This window comes from Lithobates pipiens, unplaced genomic scaffold (assembly GCF_037356315.1).
Source record: "Lithobates pipiens isolate NorthernLeopardFrog02 unplaced genomic scaffold, aLitPip1_a1.2 Scaffold_11, whole genome shotgun sequence".
Classification (NCBI taxonomy): domain Eukaryota; kingdom Metazoa; phylum Chordata; class Amphibia; order Anura; family Ranidae; genus Lithobates; species Lithobates pipiens.
Genome location: NW_027507696.1, coordinates 25,927,622 through 25,944,788, shown reverse-complemented (window position 1 = coordinate 25,944,788; position 17,167 = coordinate 25,927,622). Strand labels below are relative to the sequence as shown.

Genomic DNA, 17,167 nt, shown 5'->3' with positions numbered 1-17,167 from the left:
GCCCAGGACCAATGGTCCCACCGGTTCCCATGGCAGGGTCAGCCCTGGCCCCTGGGGTTACACAGAGATGAAAAAAAACACTTCTACATAAACTCACACACACACACGCACAGTACAGAGATGAGAGCTGAGTGTAATCTGAGTGGAGGGAATAGACACCCCCACTCCTACACAGTCTCATTGGGAAACACGCACAGCTGAGGCTGTCAATTACCTTCTGTGTGCTGAAGGGTTGTCTCCTGAGATTCTGCAGCGTCAGAGTAACCTTAAAGTGGATGCAAACCCTCACATATACCCAGTGAAGTGAACAGCCTCAGATAGTGTTGCCACCTGTCCAGGATTCATCCGGACAGTTCAGGTTTTGAATCATGTGTCCAGGTTTCAGTCCACCTGAAACCCTGACACATTATTCAGACCAGGCTGTGGCTTTCCAAGTAACCGAGATAGTCATGCACATCTGTTGCCGCTGCAAGCAGCTGTTTGGGGGCAGGTTTAACTGAAGGGTGGGGTGATAATGTCAGCAAGAGAAATTTGGCCACAACCACTGTGTGTCAATGTGCGCTCTTTGTGCTACATTACTACTCTCCTTGGGGCACCCAAATGTATATCAGGTCTTTTATAATCCTATAGTGTTTACAGCAAAAAAAAAAAAAAAATTGCCCTGTGCTGCAAAAGTGGTCGGGTTTGGCTCAAAGAAAAGGTGGCAACCCTGGCCTCAGATGATACACAGGGATGAAACAATTCTCCCTACATAAGTTTTATATGTATATCTGCTGTCTTCAGCTTTATATACTGTTTCGAAAGTTCAGATTGTGTTAGGAGATTTTCTCTTCATGTTTAGCACTGCAGTGAAGCCTGGGCATACAGCCAAGACAGCTGATTGGAGGAAAGGCACACACCCCCTCACCTCATAGGTAGAGACTTCCAGCTCTGTTCCTTGAATTGTTCAGGGATCTGCTAATCTATTTATAGCATCCTCCCCAACACAAAACTCAGGCTGTTTTATCATGCAGTGCCTTGAAAAAGTATTCATATCCCTTGAAATGTTCCACATTTTGTCATGTTACAACCAAAAACGTAAATGTATTTTATTGGGATTTTATGTGATAGACCAACACAAAGTGGCACATCATTGTGATGTGGAAGGAAAATGATAAATGGTTTTCAATTTTTTTTTTCAAATAAATATCTGAAAAAGTGTGGCATGCATTTATATTTAACCCCCGAGTCTATACTTTGTAGAAACACCTTTCGCTGCACTGCAAGTCTTTTTGGGGATGTCTCTACCAGCTTTGCACATTTTTGCACCTTCTTCTTTATAAAATAGCTCTAGCTCTGTCAGATTAGATGGAGAGGGTCTGTGAAAAGCAATTTTCAAGTCTTGCCACAGATTTTCATTTGGATTAGACTGTTCCATTCTAACACATGAACATGCTTTGATTGATCTAAACCAGGGGTGTCCAAACTTTTTTCAAAGAGGGCCAGATTTAATGAAGTGAACATGCTCGAGGGCCGACCATTTTGCCTGACATTCTTTGAACCATTGAAAATTCGGTCTAAGTGTGTCCATCCGAGTGCTAATACACGGCCCAACAAGAATTCTCTTGCCTTTGTCGCGCTTGTTCCCAACACACAGACGAATGGTCTGCACTTTAGGGGGTACCGTTAATTCTTAATGGTACCCCACACATTGGAAAATGTAGGGTGCTTTTGGTGCAGTGCAATTTAAAAAAAAAAAAGCTCGGGAACTTCTTTCCCTGCATTTTTGTGAGTAGGGAAGTCCATTGAAATTAATGGGCTGCCCTACACACAGTACGCAGCCACACAGATGTTGCATTTACGGGCTTAAAACAGGTGGTGAGGAGGCAACATAATGCCTCTTTACCGCCATTCAAATGCCTCTGAAAAGAGATCTGTGCATGGATTGCTTTTCAGAGGAGCAGCAGTCCTGGCTAATATCACACCAAGCCCTACAAAAGCAGTTTTGATGGTATAAGAATGGGGGGGGGGGGGGGGGTCAGGATTAAAAGTAACATACACACAGACGCAAGCACACACATGCAGACACACATACAGACAAATGCACGCCGCACACACATACAGACACATGCATACACATACATGCACACACATACGGACACATGTGCACACACACATACAGACACATACAGACACATGTGTGTACACGCACACATACATACAGACACACATACAGACACATGTGCACACACAGATACAGACATACATGCACACACATACAGACATACATACAGACACACGCACATGCACACACACACAGACACATGTGAACACACACATACATACAGACACACGCACATGCACACACACACAGACACATGTGCACGCACAAAGACATACATACAGACACATGTGCACATACACATACAGACACATGCGCACACACACACGTACAGACACATGTGCACACACACACACACACACACACACACACGTGCACATACACACACATGCAGACACACACACATGCAGGCACATGTGCACATACACACACAGACACAGACACATGTGCACACACACACAGACAGACACATGTGCACACACACACATACATACAGACATATGTGCACACACACACACACATACAGACACATGTGCACACACACACACACACACACACACACATACAGACACATGTGCACACACACACACACACATACAGACATACATGCACACACATACACACACGAATAAAGCCCTTTTTAACACTAATTTAGCTTGTAGCACAGTACAGTACCTTTGTAGCTTCCTCATTCAGCCGGGTATTGCACTGTAGGGGGAAGCAGAGAGCACAGCACACTCCTCTGCACTTTACTTTCACTTTTGAAGCTCACGGAGCTTCTCACAGTGTCGGGGATCGGGCTCATCTGACAGCCCTGATCACGCGGCACACTAAATTGAGAAAGACCAGGCGGGCCGTTCAAAACCGGACCGCGGGCCGCAATTGGCCCGCGGGCCGGACTTTGGACATGCCTGATCTAAACCATTCCATTGTAGCTCTTGCTGTATGTTTAGGGTTGTTGGTTGTCCTGCTGGAAGGTGAATCTCCACCCCAGTCTCAAGACTTTTTCAGACTCGTACACAGAATAGAATTTTCTGACAACTAAACCGTGGCTCAAACTTGTCTTGCATACACACGGTCACACAAATGTTGACAGAAATTCCGAACATCAAGAACGCGGTGGCATACAACACGTACAACGAGCCGAGAATAATGAAGTTCGATAGCCAGTGTGGCTCTGCTGCTTGATTCCGAGCATGCATGGACTTTTGTGCATTGGAATTGTGTACACACGATCAGAATTTCCGACAACAAGTGTTGTTGTTGGAAAATTTGAGAACCTGCCCTCAAACATTTGTGGCAGAAATTCCAACAACAAATGTTCTATGGAGCATACACATGGTCGGACTTTCTGACAACAAGCTCACATCCAACATTTGTTGTCGGAAAATCGGATCGTGTGTACAGGGCATAACAGGTTTTCTTCTAAAAGTGTCCTGTATTTGGCTTCATCCATCTTCCCATCAACTCTGATCAGCTTCCCTGCTGAAGAAAAGCATCCCCACAACATGATGCTGCCACCACCATGTTTCATGTGTCCCCCCCCCCCCCCCCATGGCTTCTCACATACTACAAATGGGAGTTCTTATGGCTTTCTTCTTTCAACTCTTCCATAAAGGCCAGATTTGTGGAGTGCACAACTAATAGTTGTCATGTGGACAGATTCTCTCACCTAAGATGTGGATCTCTGCAGCCCCCCCAGTTACCATGGGCCTCTTGGCTGCTTCTCTGATTAATGCTCTCCTTGCCTAGCCTGTCAGTTTAGGTAGATGGCCATGTCTTGGTAGGTTTGCAGTTGTGACATACTCTTTGCATTTTCAGATAATGGATTTAACAGTGCTCTGTGAGATGTTCAAAGGTTGATATTTTTTCATAAAATAACCGTACTTTAACTTTTCCACAATTTTATCCCCGACCTGTCTGGTGTGTTCCTTGGCCTTCGTGATGCAGTTTGCTCACTAAGGTTCTCTAACAAACCTCTGTGGACGTCACAGAACAGCTATATTTATACTGAAATTAAATTACACACAGGTGGACTCTATTTAGTAAATAGGTGACTTCTGAAGGCAATTGCTTCCACTAGATTTTAGTTAGGGGTTCCAGAGTAAAGGGGGCTGAATACAAATGTAGGCCACACTTTTCAGATATTTATTTGTAAAAGAATTAAAAAAGCATTTATCATTTTCCTTCCACTTCACAAAGATGTGCCACTTTGTGTTTGTCTATCACATAAAATACCAATAAAATACATTTATGTTTTTGATTGCAACAAAATGTGCAAAATGTCCAATGATATGAATCCTTTTTTAAGGCACTGTATGTGATGGAGAATTTGTCAGGAGTTATCTGGCAGAAAAAAGAAGAATGGAGCAGGAGACAGCTATGGGACATTTGAAGAGAGATAACAAAACACTGCAGACATATGTACCCAGTTCAAATTTCATGAATCGGGTTTAAAAAGTGTTGTCCTGCCTAGGGATGAGCCGAACACCCCCGGTTTGGTTTGCACCAGAACATTCGAACGGATTGAAAATTCGTGCGAACTTTAGAACCCTATTAAAGTCTATGGGACTCGAACGTTCGAAATCAAAAGTGCTAATTTTAAAGGCTAATATGCAAGCTATGCAACAGACAACACCAGCAATAGGGGTTATCTTCAGGTGTATACTGTGCTGGAGGCACACGACACCCACTTTAACTCCTGCAGATGCCTGTATTAGAGAAAACCAGCAATAAAGGGTAGATACAGGTGTATACTGCGCTGGAGGCACACAACACCCACTAACTCCTGCAGATGGCTATATTATAGAACAACAGCAATAAAGGGTAGCTACAGGTGTATACTGCGCTGGAGGCACACAACACCCACTAACTCCTGCAAATGGCTGTATTAGAGAACAACAGCAATAAAGGGTAGATACAGGTGTATACTGCGCTGGAGGCACACAACACCCACTAACTCCTGCAGATGGCTGTATTAGAGAGCAACAGCAATAAAGGGTAGATAGAGGTGTATACTGCACTGGAAGCACACAACACCCACTAACTCCTGCAGATGGCTGAGAAAAGAACACACTGTCCCTGCCTATCTAGCTCTTTCCCTGCACGCCAACACACTACACAAGGCCGCCACGCCAGCGGCCTTATATAGTGTGCGGCGTGTACTAAACCCCTGAGCTATAATTGGCCACAGGCATCCTGCCTGTGGCCAATTATGGCTCTCCTCGCTGCCGGCGCTGTGATTGGCCAAGCATACGGGGTCACAGTGCATGCTTGGCCAATCATGAGCCAGCAATGCACTGCGATGGCATAGTGCATTGTGGGCTGTTCGTGCCACACGAATTTGGTGCGAACGGTCCACAAAGTTCTGAATTCGCCGAACAGAAGAACGGCCGATGTTCGAGTCGAACATGCGTTTGAATCGAGCACTGAGCTCATCCCTAGTCCTGACACCACAGTAAAAAATGCAGATAGCAGAGGGAAGAGCATAAATCACACTTGGTTCTTTGGTTTGATGATAGTACAGACTAAAGAGGGATATGCTTTGTTCTTTTTTTTTTTTTTTATTTCAGTGGTTTACAACAACATTAAACTGTAAAACAGTATTAAAGTATAACTAAAGGCAAAACTTTTTTTTGGGGGGGGCAGAGTGGAGATGGATTAGAATACCTGTGACCCCATTTGGGAAAGTCACACCCTCTATTTGTCCTCAAAAGTGAAAGTAAGAAAATCCTAAATTATGGGTTGTCTCCAGACAAGTAATAGAGGGCAATTCTTCAAGTGGGGTTCTGGTGACCTGAGGGGACCCAAGGGATTGCCTTATTTTGTGTTTACCTTACCTAATTTCTGGATTTGTTTATTAAGCAACATTAATGTATTGTTAGTAATGCTTCAGTTCCCACAGACACTGCAGTCCATACTCATTTGGATCAATATAGTCTATCCATAACATCTGGGAGGTAATGCTTGATGGCCATCCGCAACACTTGTATGCTTGAGTGCACAAGTTCTTGTAGGTTAAGATAGGAGAATGGATGGCAGTAAATAACACCATATGAAGACTACAATGTCTTAAGTATCTTGCACATGGGAGTAAAAAATGTTGAGTTTTTTACTGATCTGAAATGAGATGCATTGTTGTCTATGACACATTGCACAAAGCTGAGTAAAGATCAGTAATACAGCGTTGAGTACAGAACAGTAAATTGAGTGATTGTAAAGCTTCTGTTTTTTTTTAATTAAAATAACAAACACTTATCTGATCTGTGCAATGGTTTTGCACATAGCAGCCCCGATCCTTCTCTTCTTGGGTTCTCCAGCAGCGCTCTTGGCTCCACCCCCCAGCTGCTTGCTATGGGGACACTTGTGCATGCTCAATCCCAAGCTCTGCTCTGTGTGTCTACACACAGAGCAGGCCTCTGCCCCACTCTCCACTCCCTTGTCACTGGCTCTGATTGACAGCAGTGGGAGACAATGGCTCCTGCTGTTGTATCTAAGCCAATGAGGAGCGAGAGAGCTGACAGAGCCAAGATCAGGTAAGTGTTTGGGAAGGGAGAGGGGGGGTGCGAGGGGACCTGCATGCAGAAGTTTTTTTTTACCTTACTGCACAGAATCTAATTGCCACTCAGTGTTCTGTCAAGGACCCCTTCATGGAGATTTCAATTTAACTGTATACTGATCTCAGGTTGCGACCACTTGGTCTACTGTGCTCTTAAGTGTGGATTCTAACCTGCACTATCAGAAGCATATGAGCACAAGAGCATTATAGTAGCAGCAGTCAAAACAGGAACCATGCTACAAAGAGAGACTGAAGACTGCAGAGCAGGCTGGAAGACAGAACAGGAGCGTACAGATGGGAACAGTAGATCAGACCAGGCAGTGGACCCCAGCACAGGAATGTACTGGATGAAAAACAGACCAGATCACACAGTGGTACTGCAGATCCTACTATAGCAGACTGGAAAGCAGAGGAGACAGAGAACACCCAGAATATAGACCAGGGATCGAGGCAGGTGGCAGACAAGCAAATCTAAGAGAGCCAAGGTACATGGAAGTCATTCCAAAGAAGAAAAAGTGGGAAAAAGGTGCACAGGGAAGGAGCTCAGATGCAAGCAGAAGTGTGGAGGCTAATCCTTAAAATAGGTTCATACAACCTGGCAGGCCACAGTAAAAGGTGGGGGCACGAGAGAGTGACCCCCCTCCTGAACCGTACCAGGTCACATGCCCTCAACATGGGGAGGGTGCTTGGGGCCCCCCCAAAACACCTTGTCCTCATGTTGACGTCAGAAGGGGGCAGGGTCACCTTGTTACTTCAGCAGGTGGCCCTGTCCTCAGCTATATAACAGTTGTCATTGCGAAAATGGCTGCAGTGACGCGCCTACCATGGAGGCAGAGTTTTTCCGTTTTTTTTTCTCTGGACCATTGGCTCTGTCATTGAAGATGGATGGACATCACGGAACCCTTTTTTTAATAAAGGAATTGTCCAAAACTGTCTCCTGTCATTTTTAAGTTTTTGACACTTTTCTTGGTGACTGAGTAGGAGTACAATGTACCCAATACCAATTCACATAGGGGGGAGCCGGGATCTGGGGTCCCCTTGTTAAATAGGACTTCCTGATTCCGATAAGTCCCCCCCGCCCACAGACCCCAATAACCACCAGGCAAGGGTTGTGGGGAAGAGGCCCTTGTCCTTAACAACATGGGGACAAATTGTTTTGGGGGACCCCAAACACCCTCCCTATGTTGAGGGCAGGTGGCCTGGTATGGTTCAGGAGGGGGGGCTCTCTTTCAACCCCCCTTTTCCTGTGGTCTGCCAGGTTGCGTGCTCATATAAGGGCCTGGTATGGATTTTGGGGGAACCTCACACCTTTTTTTTTATTTTGTCACAGGGTTCCCCTCTAAATCCATACCAAACCTGAATAGCCTGGGTGGATTTTGGGAGGGATTCCCACGCCAATTTTTTTTTGGCGCGCGGTTCCCCTTAATATCCATACCAGACCTGAAGAGCCTGGTATGGATTTGGGGGGGGGGGGCTCCCACATCGTTTTTTTTTTCTTTTTTTTGGCACGGGGTTCACATTAATATTCATACCAGACCCAAAGGGTCTGGTAATGGACTGGGGGGGACTCACGCCATTTTTATTCAATGGTTTTTATTATATTGCCGGGATCCGACAATACATTACAGCCGCGAGCAGTTTTAAATGACATTTTTTCTTTAGAAATGTAAATTTGCTGCGGTACTGTTATGAACATGGGAAAGATGCGCTACTTTACAAGTAGACTAAGGAGACCACCCAGGCACGATATTTAAAGGAATATTTTATTTTTATTGTTTCACTTTAAGCATTATTAAAATCACTGCTTCTGAAAAAACTTCAGTTTTTAAAACTTTTTTTTGCATTGATACATGTCCCCTGGGGCAGGACCCAGGTCCCCATACACTTTTTATGGTAAGCACTTGCATATAAGCCTTTAAAATTAGCACTTTTGATTTTTCATGTTCGTGTCCCACGTGTGGCAATGTGGAAGGTAAGTGACAGACTAGTACAACTGTTAGTAATGAAGCCTACAGAAGTCACAGACAGCAATACAAATTGTGGAGTTTTAATCTTTCTGTACACTATTTGTATTTAAAGCAGGTTGACTTATGGTCTCCATCAATCAGCCGATCACTCATGGCACCAAACAAAATTTGATAAAGTGGGCAAGGCCAAAATGACACAGCAAAGTAAAGAAGTGAACATGTGATTAAATATAAATAGAAAATCAACAATATCAGGTGAAATACAAGTGCACCACGAAAGTGATCTTTGCGTTATATTTACTGTCTCTGCAGCTTTGTTCACACGTTACAGACTTCCTTTAAAATGAGATTTTTTATGCATTCTTCAAATCAAAAAAAGGCCCAAACTTAGATTTCAATATTTCATAATAACAGAAAAAAGAAAAACATTAGCACCTATAAATGTTAAAGCCGCTGGCTGTGTACCAGGCTTACATATATTTCTTACCTTGCCTTTTTACAGCTTGTTGAAAGGCTTCATTAGATTTTTCAACTAGATGACGACCTTGGTAATATGTCTGTTCTATTCCAGAAGAGGTCAAAAGCTAATTCAGAGACAAAAGACTTCCTGTGAGTTTTCATCTTGTCTAATGTTAACAAAAAAAGCTGATTGTTTAAGCCTGCCTGGATGTGTGTGTGGGAGCTGGTATAAAAAAGCAGACATAAAAACATTAATATCAAATAGAGATGGATGAGTAATCCAAAACCATTCTAGTTACTTTCTTTGTTTTTAACACTGCATACTGAATACTGGATACTCCCTGCCCATACAATGCCATCCCAGCTCATAATGCATACAAGCAGATATCCATAAAGCAAGAGGGATACCTATTATGCAGATGCCAGCTGGTATGTAATTGGCAAATACTTCAGAAATAGCTCCTGGTGTGCCAGTTGAGTTCAGGGTACAGAGCCCAAGGAATGGCCAGAGAATTGGTATTCACTACTGTATTTATCCACTGACCACAAATCAGCAGATTCAAGTAAGACATTACACCCGCTTAATCAAATGGCTCATCAAATATCCATTACATATTGTCATATAGTGCGTAAACAGTAAAAATCTGATCAATATGTTTGCATTGTTTTTGCCATTTGGTATGCTACAGCCACCTGACACTACCTTCCAAACTTCAAAAAGACCTGTTATTCTTCACTGCTTAAAGGATCAGCCAAAACTAAATTTATATTTAATTTGAAGGTAGACCCTGGTGTATGGAAACATCTCCATAGCTTCCTATCTCTGACAATATACTCCCCCCCAAGAATTCCCGACACCCTCACCTTAAAGCTTCATACCTCCTGCTACCCACCTGCCTGAAGGCCTAGGCACTTGGTAACATGAATTGTGATGAGGGGGCGATTCAGATACTCTGGAATCCTATCTTACCATTCCACAGAGATCACATGACTAAACGCCTAAGCCATAAAACCTGTCCCCATTATTGTTTGCTTTGGCAATAGAGCCTTTGGCTATTGCCATTAGACAATCTAAAGGGATAGTAGGGTTTCGCCATCCAGGTAGGGTAGATAAAATAGCCCTATATGCAGATGATGCTCTTATTTTTTTGGGGGATACCGCAAAGTCATTAGTAGAACTTATGAGACTCATGTCTGTGTTTGGGCAATTTTCGGGCCTCCAGATTAATTGGGAGAAATTAATATTATTGCCATTAGATGATTTGGAATCCCTGTTGCCATATTAAGCCTCTCAAATAAAAATTAAACAGTAAATATTTGGGGATTGATGTAACCCAAAATGTAAAAGATTATATTGATTTGAATCTTAAACCATTACTGCTTATATTTAAGGATAAATGTCGGAGCTGGTGTAAACTTCTATTGACAGTGATTGGCAGAGCGAATCTTAGTAAAATGATCTGGACTCCACAGTTGCTTTACATTGTTCATAAATCTGGATTACATCTTATTGGTTTAGGAAGGTGCAATCTCTTTTTAGAGAACTTATCCGGTGGAAAAAACAACCTTGTATAAAATTAACTACTTTAATGTTAGCTAAAGATTCAGGGGGGCTTGTAATCCCACATGTAAAAAGCTACTTCCTAGCTTCGCAGTTACAGCATTTTTCTGGTTGGACAGCAGTATCGGATCCCGACCCTATACAGGGCCTGTTACTGCCATTATTTAGGGAATACCCATTGGTTTCCTTATTGGAGACAAGAAATTTGCTAAAGGATAAAGGGTTTTTGACGGGTAAATTATTTGATAAAGTTTGGCAAGAAATTAAAAATATTACAAAGGTTACAAGATCTACCTGTCATACTCCACTATGGAATAATGTGAGCTATGAGGAATTGAAGAAACTGAAAGGGTTTGAACAGTAGGGAAAACAAGGGGTGAGGTATTTGGCACAATTATTTCACAATGATATATAAAAATCTTTTACTCAATTAACTGTTGAATATGAAATCCCGAAGCAGAGATTCTTTCAATACCTTCAACTTTGAAATGCTATACAGGTACAGGCATGTTCCTTTGAATTAAAACTTAGCAATTCTATAGTAATCTCAATGCTGGATGTAAAGGTGCATAAGCAAGGTCTTATAACTTGTTTATATGGTGTATTGCATAATAAGTTCCAAGAATCGGTAGGTACTCCGTCAAGGATTCAATGGGCATGAGATATGGGACTGATATCAGATGATCAATGGGCAATGGCTTTGTCTAAAGTTCCTACTTCATTTTTTTTTTTATGTTGTGATATTCTGCTTGTATTTGGGATGTATGTATGTATTGTGATGTTTATTTTTGTATATAAAATATAATAAAAAGATACCGGATTAAAACCTGTGGCCACAACTACAGGGAGCCTGAATCAGGGTGATTTACATGACAGTATCTCACAAAAGTGAGTACACCCTTCACATTTTTGAAAATACTTTATTATATATTTTCATGTGACAACACTGAAGAAATTACACCTTGCTACAATGTAAATTAGTAAGTGTACAGTCTGTATAACAGTGTAAATTTGCTGTCCCCTCAAAATAACTCAACACACAGCCATTGATGTCTAAACTGCTGGCAACAAAAGGGAGTACACCCCTAAGTCAAAATGTCCAAATTGGGCCCAATTAACCATTTCCCCCTCCCCCGGTGTCATGTGACTCGTTAGTGTTACAAAGTCTCACATGTGAATGGGGAGCAGGTGTGTTAAACTTGGTGTTATCCCTCTCACTCTCTCATACTGGTCACTGGAAGTTCAACATGGTACCTCATGGCAAAGAACTCTGAGGATCTGAAAAAAAGAATTGTTGCTCTACATCAGGTTTTCTCAACCAAGGTTCCATGTAACCCCAGGGTTCCTCCAGAGGTTGCTAGGGGTTCCTTGAGTAGTGAGCAATTTTTGCCTCTCAGATAAGTTCCCACTGACACCATTGATCTTTTTAGCTATCTGTAAGGTGGTAATTCTTCCCAATGACCACAAGTGTAAGGAGCATTTACCCCACTCGCTATCACATGAATGTATCATGATTTGTAGATATAGTAATTTTAGCAGGAGTTCCCCGAGACCGGAAAGTTATTTCAAGGGTTCCTCTATGTTGAAAAGGTGGAGGAAGGCTACTCTACATAAAGATGGCCTAGGCTATAGGAAGATTACCAAGACCCTGAAACTGAGCTGCAACATGGTGGTCAAGACCATACAGCGGTTTAACAGGACAGGTTCCACTCAGAATAGGCCACACCAAGGTTGACCAAAGAAGTTGAGTGCATGTGCTCAGCATCATATTCAAAGGTTGTCTTTGGGAAATAGACGTATGAGTGCTGCGAGCATTGCTGCAGAGGTTGAAGGGGTGGGGGGTCAGCCTGTCAGTGCTCAGACCATATGTATGTATATATGACCACACTGCATCAAATTGGTCTGCATGGCTGTCATCTCAGAAGGAAGCCTCTAAAGATGATGCACAAGAAAGCCCGCAAACAGTTTGCTGAAGACAAGCAAACTAAGGACATTACTTTAACCATGTCTTGTGGTCTGATGAGACCAATATAAACGTATTTGGTTCAGATGGTGTCAAGCGTGTGTGGCGGCAACCAGGTGAGGAGTACAAAGACAAGTGTGTCTTGCCTACAGTCAAGCATGGTGGTGGGAGTGTCATAGTCTGGGCCTGCATTAGTGCTGTCGGCACTGGGGAGCTAGAGTTCATTGAGGGAACCATGAAGGGAACCATGAATGCCAACATATACTGTGGCATACTGAAGCAGAGCATGATCTCCACCCTTCGGAGACTGGGCCACAGGGCAGTATTCCAACATAATAATGATCCCAAACACCCAAGATGACCACTGCCTTGCTAAAGAAGCTGAGGGAAAAGGTGATGGCCAAGCATGTCTTCAGACCTAAATCCTATTGAGCATCCTTGGGACATCCTTAAATGGAAGGTGGAGGAGCGCAAGGTCTCTAAAATCCACCAGCTCCATTATGTTGTCATGGAGGAGTGGAAGAGGACTCCAGTGGTAACCTGTAAAGCTCTGGAGAACACCATGCCCAAGAGGGTTAAGACAGTGCTGTAAAATAATGTTGGCCACACAAAATATTGACACTTTGGGCCCAATTTGGACATTTTCACTTAGGGGTGTACTCCCTTTTGTTGCCAGTGGTTTAGACATTAATGGCTGTGTGTTGAGTTATTTTGAGGGGGCAGCAAATTTACACTGTTATACAAGCTGTACACTCACTACTTTACATTGTAGCAAAGTGACATTTCTTCAGTGTTGTCACATGAAAAGATATAATAAAATATTTACAAAAATGTGAGGGGTGTACTCACTTTTGTGAGATATTGTATTTCAGCATTTCTATCATTTTTTAGGTATGCATCCCAGCAAGACTGTTGTGGGTCTACTTTGGGTTTTCACCACGTGTCTAAAAATCTGATGGCCATATAATCCTAGGTGCTCATTGATGACAAGATCAGTCAGTGCACCACTAGCAATAACTAGAAAGTGCAGGCGTTCAGAAACAATGAGAATGTTCACACGTAACAAGCATATGTATCATCATTTGCATAGAATATTCTACATGCAGATCAACCAATGTAACCAAGAAAGGGAAGGAGCAAGGGTCACCATAATGTTACTTTTGTAGATGAAAAGCTACATATATCAGAGATGTTTAAGTCAGTGGGCAAATTTCCCAAGTTTTCCAAAGTGGTCAAATCTATAGGACTACCTGTGTCCATCATCTGATTTAAATGAAACAGAACACTTACAAGCAGTGTTTCAGTCCTGGTTATAGAAATTTCCTTGTGGAAGGTAGCGCAAAGGTGTAGAAAAAATATTCTTTTACTTAGGCTTATTCTTTATCATTTACGAAACAGACAACTGTGCACGTGCCCCAAAGTATCACTGTCAAGTCTCCCAAAGTTTTTTTTTTTACGTATGTAATCAGTAACCCGGAAATGGTCTGTATATATTGTAGAAAATTGACATTTGCTTAATTAATAAAAACCTTCCGTTTCACTAAAACAGAAAAAAAAGTGAATTTCTACCTGATTATTGTCTCCTTGGTTTGTATTCTGAGCTTTTAACCTCTCATCAATAATACCTCCTGGAGGGGGCAGTTTGTTTGGAATACTGTTGTAATATTGAGGTTCTGCTGTTGTCCCATCCTCTTCTGTCCATAATGGGTCATCTAAACTTTGCATTCTTTAAAATAAATAGAATTTTATTGCTGTATAACGATCCATAGATGATGTTCCACGTTGTACTATATACTCTATTTTTCTCAAACCACAGCATGAAATAACCCATTTATTTCACAATTATTTGGTGCAACAAACATTAATATAGAAATAAGGCAAGTAATGGTTTTGAAATTTAGCATATTTAGACTATAAAAAGCAGATCTGTAATTGGGTACTGTGAATATTGCATGCTTCTGCAATTGGTATTGCAAATAAAATACAACTTTTTGGATAGAGTAGAGAGGTATTAGAACACTAGTCAGGCTTTTTATTGCAGTGTATGCCCCTGTTGGGGAGATTCATCCTCTCTATTTGTCCGGTTTACCGTTATCATTTTCAGGAACGGGTTAGTAGTGGCCGCTCCCATATTTTAATCATGACAGGTTTGCCTTAAAGAAAAAACACACTTTGTTATGTGTTCCCATTTACCTTGCATACCTAAAAATTAATAAAAATATGTTTTTTATTTTTTAAATGTTTGTTTGAACAGGGCCCTGGGCAGACTGCCGGCTACTCTGAGCACATTCACAGTGAGTCTGTCCCCACACCGACTGGAGACAGACTGAGTTTCCCCTCACTAACATACAATGCACAGCTGGCTATACATGGATAGAAAATCGAGCAAAAAATCAAGTCAGTAGACCGGTCATTCAATTTTCATACCATTAGTGTGCTTACTGCGACAGCCGCATAACGATTATCATTTCAAGATCAATAATGAAGAAACATGTTGGAAATGTTTTGTTCAATCAAACCCTTTTCTATTTAAAAAAATGAAATAAAAAATTAAGGAAAATATGCATGAGCAGTAGGGGTAGTAGTGGCAATCGATCTGGAAAAAAAAATATCTTTAAAATGGGTCTAAAGGTTTTTTACCTTAATGCATTTTATGCATTAAGGTAAAAAACCTTCTGTGTCATAGAATCCCCCTCTAACTACCCTTAGGCTCCATTCACATCTCTGCTTTCAGAATCACAGACGGAATCACAGCGATTCTGCTCTCAATTCGAAATAACGGCAAATCGCAGGATGCCCATGCATTCCCTATCACTTTCAATAGCACCCAAAATGCGCTTGATGTTGCTTCAAATCGTCGGGTGACAATCTCTGTAAAATCTCACAAACAAAATCGCGGGATGCCTGTCACCCAAAAGAAGTACAAGAGCTTCTTTTGGGCAACAGGTGTCCCACGATTCTGTTTGTGTGATTTTACCGCGATTGTCAACCACTACGCCAAGATATGATACTTACCTGAGCCTGTTCTCAACCAAGCGCTGTACATGAGAGCAGCAGCGCTCTCCACTCTCCTTCCTCATGGGGCAGATTGATAGCAGCAGGAGCCATTGGCTTCCATTGAGGTTAATCAAATTCTTTGACGAGGGACTGGGGGGCGGGGCCGAGTTCTGTGGTAATTAACACACTTTGTTATGTGTTTCCATTTACATTGCATACCTGAAAATGTATTTACATTTTTTTTTTTTTATCTTCTAAATGTTTGTTTGGAACAGGGCCCTGGGAAGACTGCCAGCTACTCTGAACACATTCATAGTGAGTCTGTCCGCACACCAACTGAGGACAGACTGAGTTTCCCCTCATTAACATACAATGCAGAATGCCAGCTTCTACAGCTGGCCATACATGGATAGAAAATCAAGCAAAAAAGTCAGTAGACCGGTCATTCGATTTTCATATCATTGTATGCTCAGTGTGCTTACTGCGACAGCCGATTGTCATTTCAAGATCAATAATGAATAAAATGTTGGAAATGTTTTGTTCGATGAAACCCTTTTCTATTTATAAAAAAAGGGGTAGGAGTAGTAGTAGAAATCAATCAGAAAAAAAAAAAATCTTTAAAGTGGTTCTAAATTCTAAAGGTTTTTAAACCTTCTGTGTCATAGAATCCCCATCTCACTACCCTTACACTTACATGAGCTCCTTCTCAATCAAGCACTGTACATGAGAGAGGCAGCTCTCTCTGCTCCCCTTCCTCATAGGGCAGATTAATAGCAGCAGGAGCCATTGGCTCCCTCTGCTGTCAATCAAATTCTGTGATGAGGGAGCGGGGGTGTCAATTGACACAGGGAAGACAGGGCGGCTCAGAGGACAGCCCGCATGAGCGTCCCCCCCCCTCCCATAGAAAGCAGATTTCTATGGAGGCACTCATCAAAGAGGAGGAGCTGGGAGCAGTGGTGGGGGACCCCAAGAAGAGAAGGATCAGGGCTGCTCTGTGTCGAACCATTACACAGAGTTTGCCTCTTCCCCGTGACCTGTGAACATATTTATTCCATTGAAATGGTTAACCAAAGTGCCAATTTAAGCAACCCATAATTCCTAATCTATTGAATGCTGCAAAAGCAGTCATTCAATTAAACTGGAAAACTGCTTCCATTCCCTCAATCAAATGGGGGTTCCAAATAGTAGACCACACAAGGCTGGTGGATGAACTCCTCAACACTGTGAAAAACACTCGACTGAAATATGAGAAAATTTGTTTAATTGGATTGGCTTTAAAAACTCCAATGCATTCATTATTGTGATAGCAGTCCTCCCCTCGTTACAATGATTAAAAATGAATTACACATTAAAGATCAATATCTTACCTGTCAGGAAATGCTGGTATCTTAGATGGGCACTGCAGATACTGCTTAAAGCGGAGTTCAAAAGCTTGGCCTATCGTGCTGATAACATCTTGCGCTAGCCCATCGCTGCATTCCAGTATATGACAGGCTAGGGTAAAAGACATAAATAAAGAGAGAAGCTCCTTGTCTACTATTTATATAAATGTGCAACGCTA

At 42.2% G+C, this 17,167-nt stretch overlaps 1 protein-coding gene across 2 annotated transcripts in view; it reads right to left on the bottom strand.

Annotated features, from left to right (window-relative positions):
- Window positions 1-17,167, bottom strand: part of SHC3 (SHC adaptor protein 3) — a 162,787-nt gene that overhangs the window by 22,862 nt on the left and 122,758 nt on the right. For both annotated transcript variants that reach the window (XM_077469998.1, XM_077470008.1), the window contains exons 8-10: window positions 16,974-17,100; window positions 14,179-14,335; window positions 9,114-9,210 (exon numbers count right to left, since the gene is read on the bottom strand). In XM_077469998.1, the coding sequence (XP_077326124.1) occupies window positions 9,114-9,210; window positions 14,179-14,335; window positions 16,974-17,100 (381 nt within the window). The remainder of the gene's footprint in view (window positions 1-9,113; window positions 9,211-14,178; window positions 14,336-16,973; window positions 17,101-17,167) is intronic.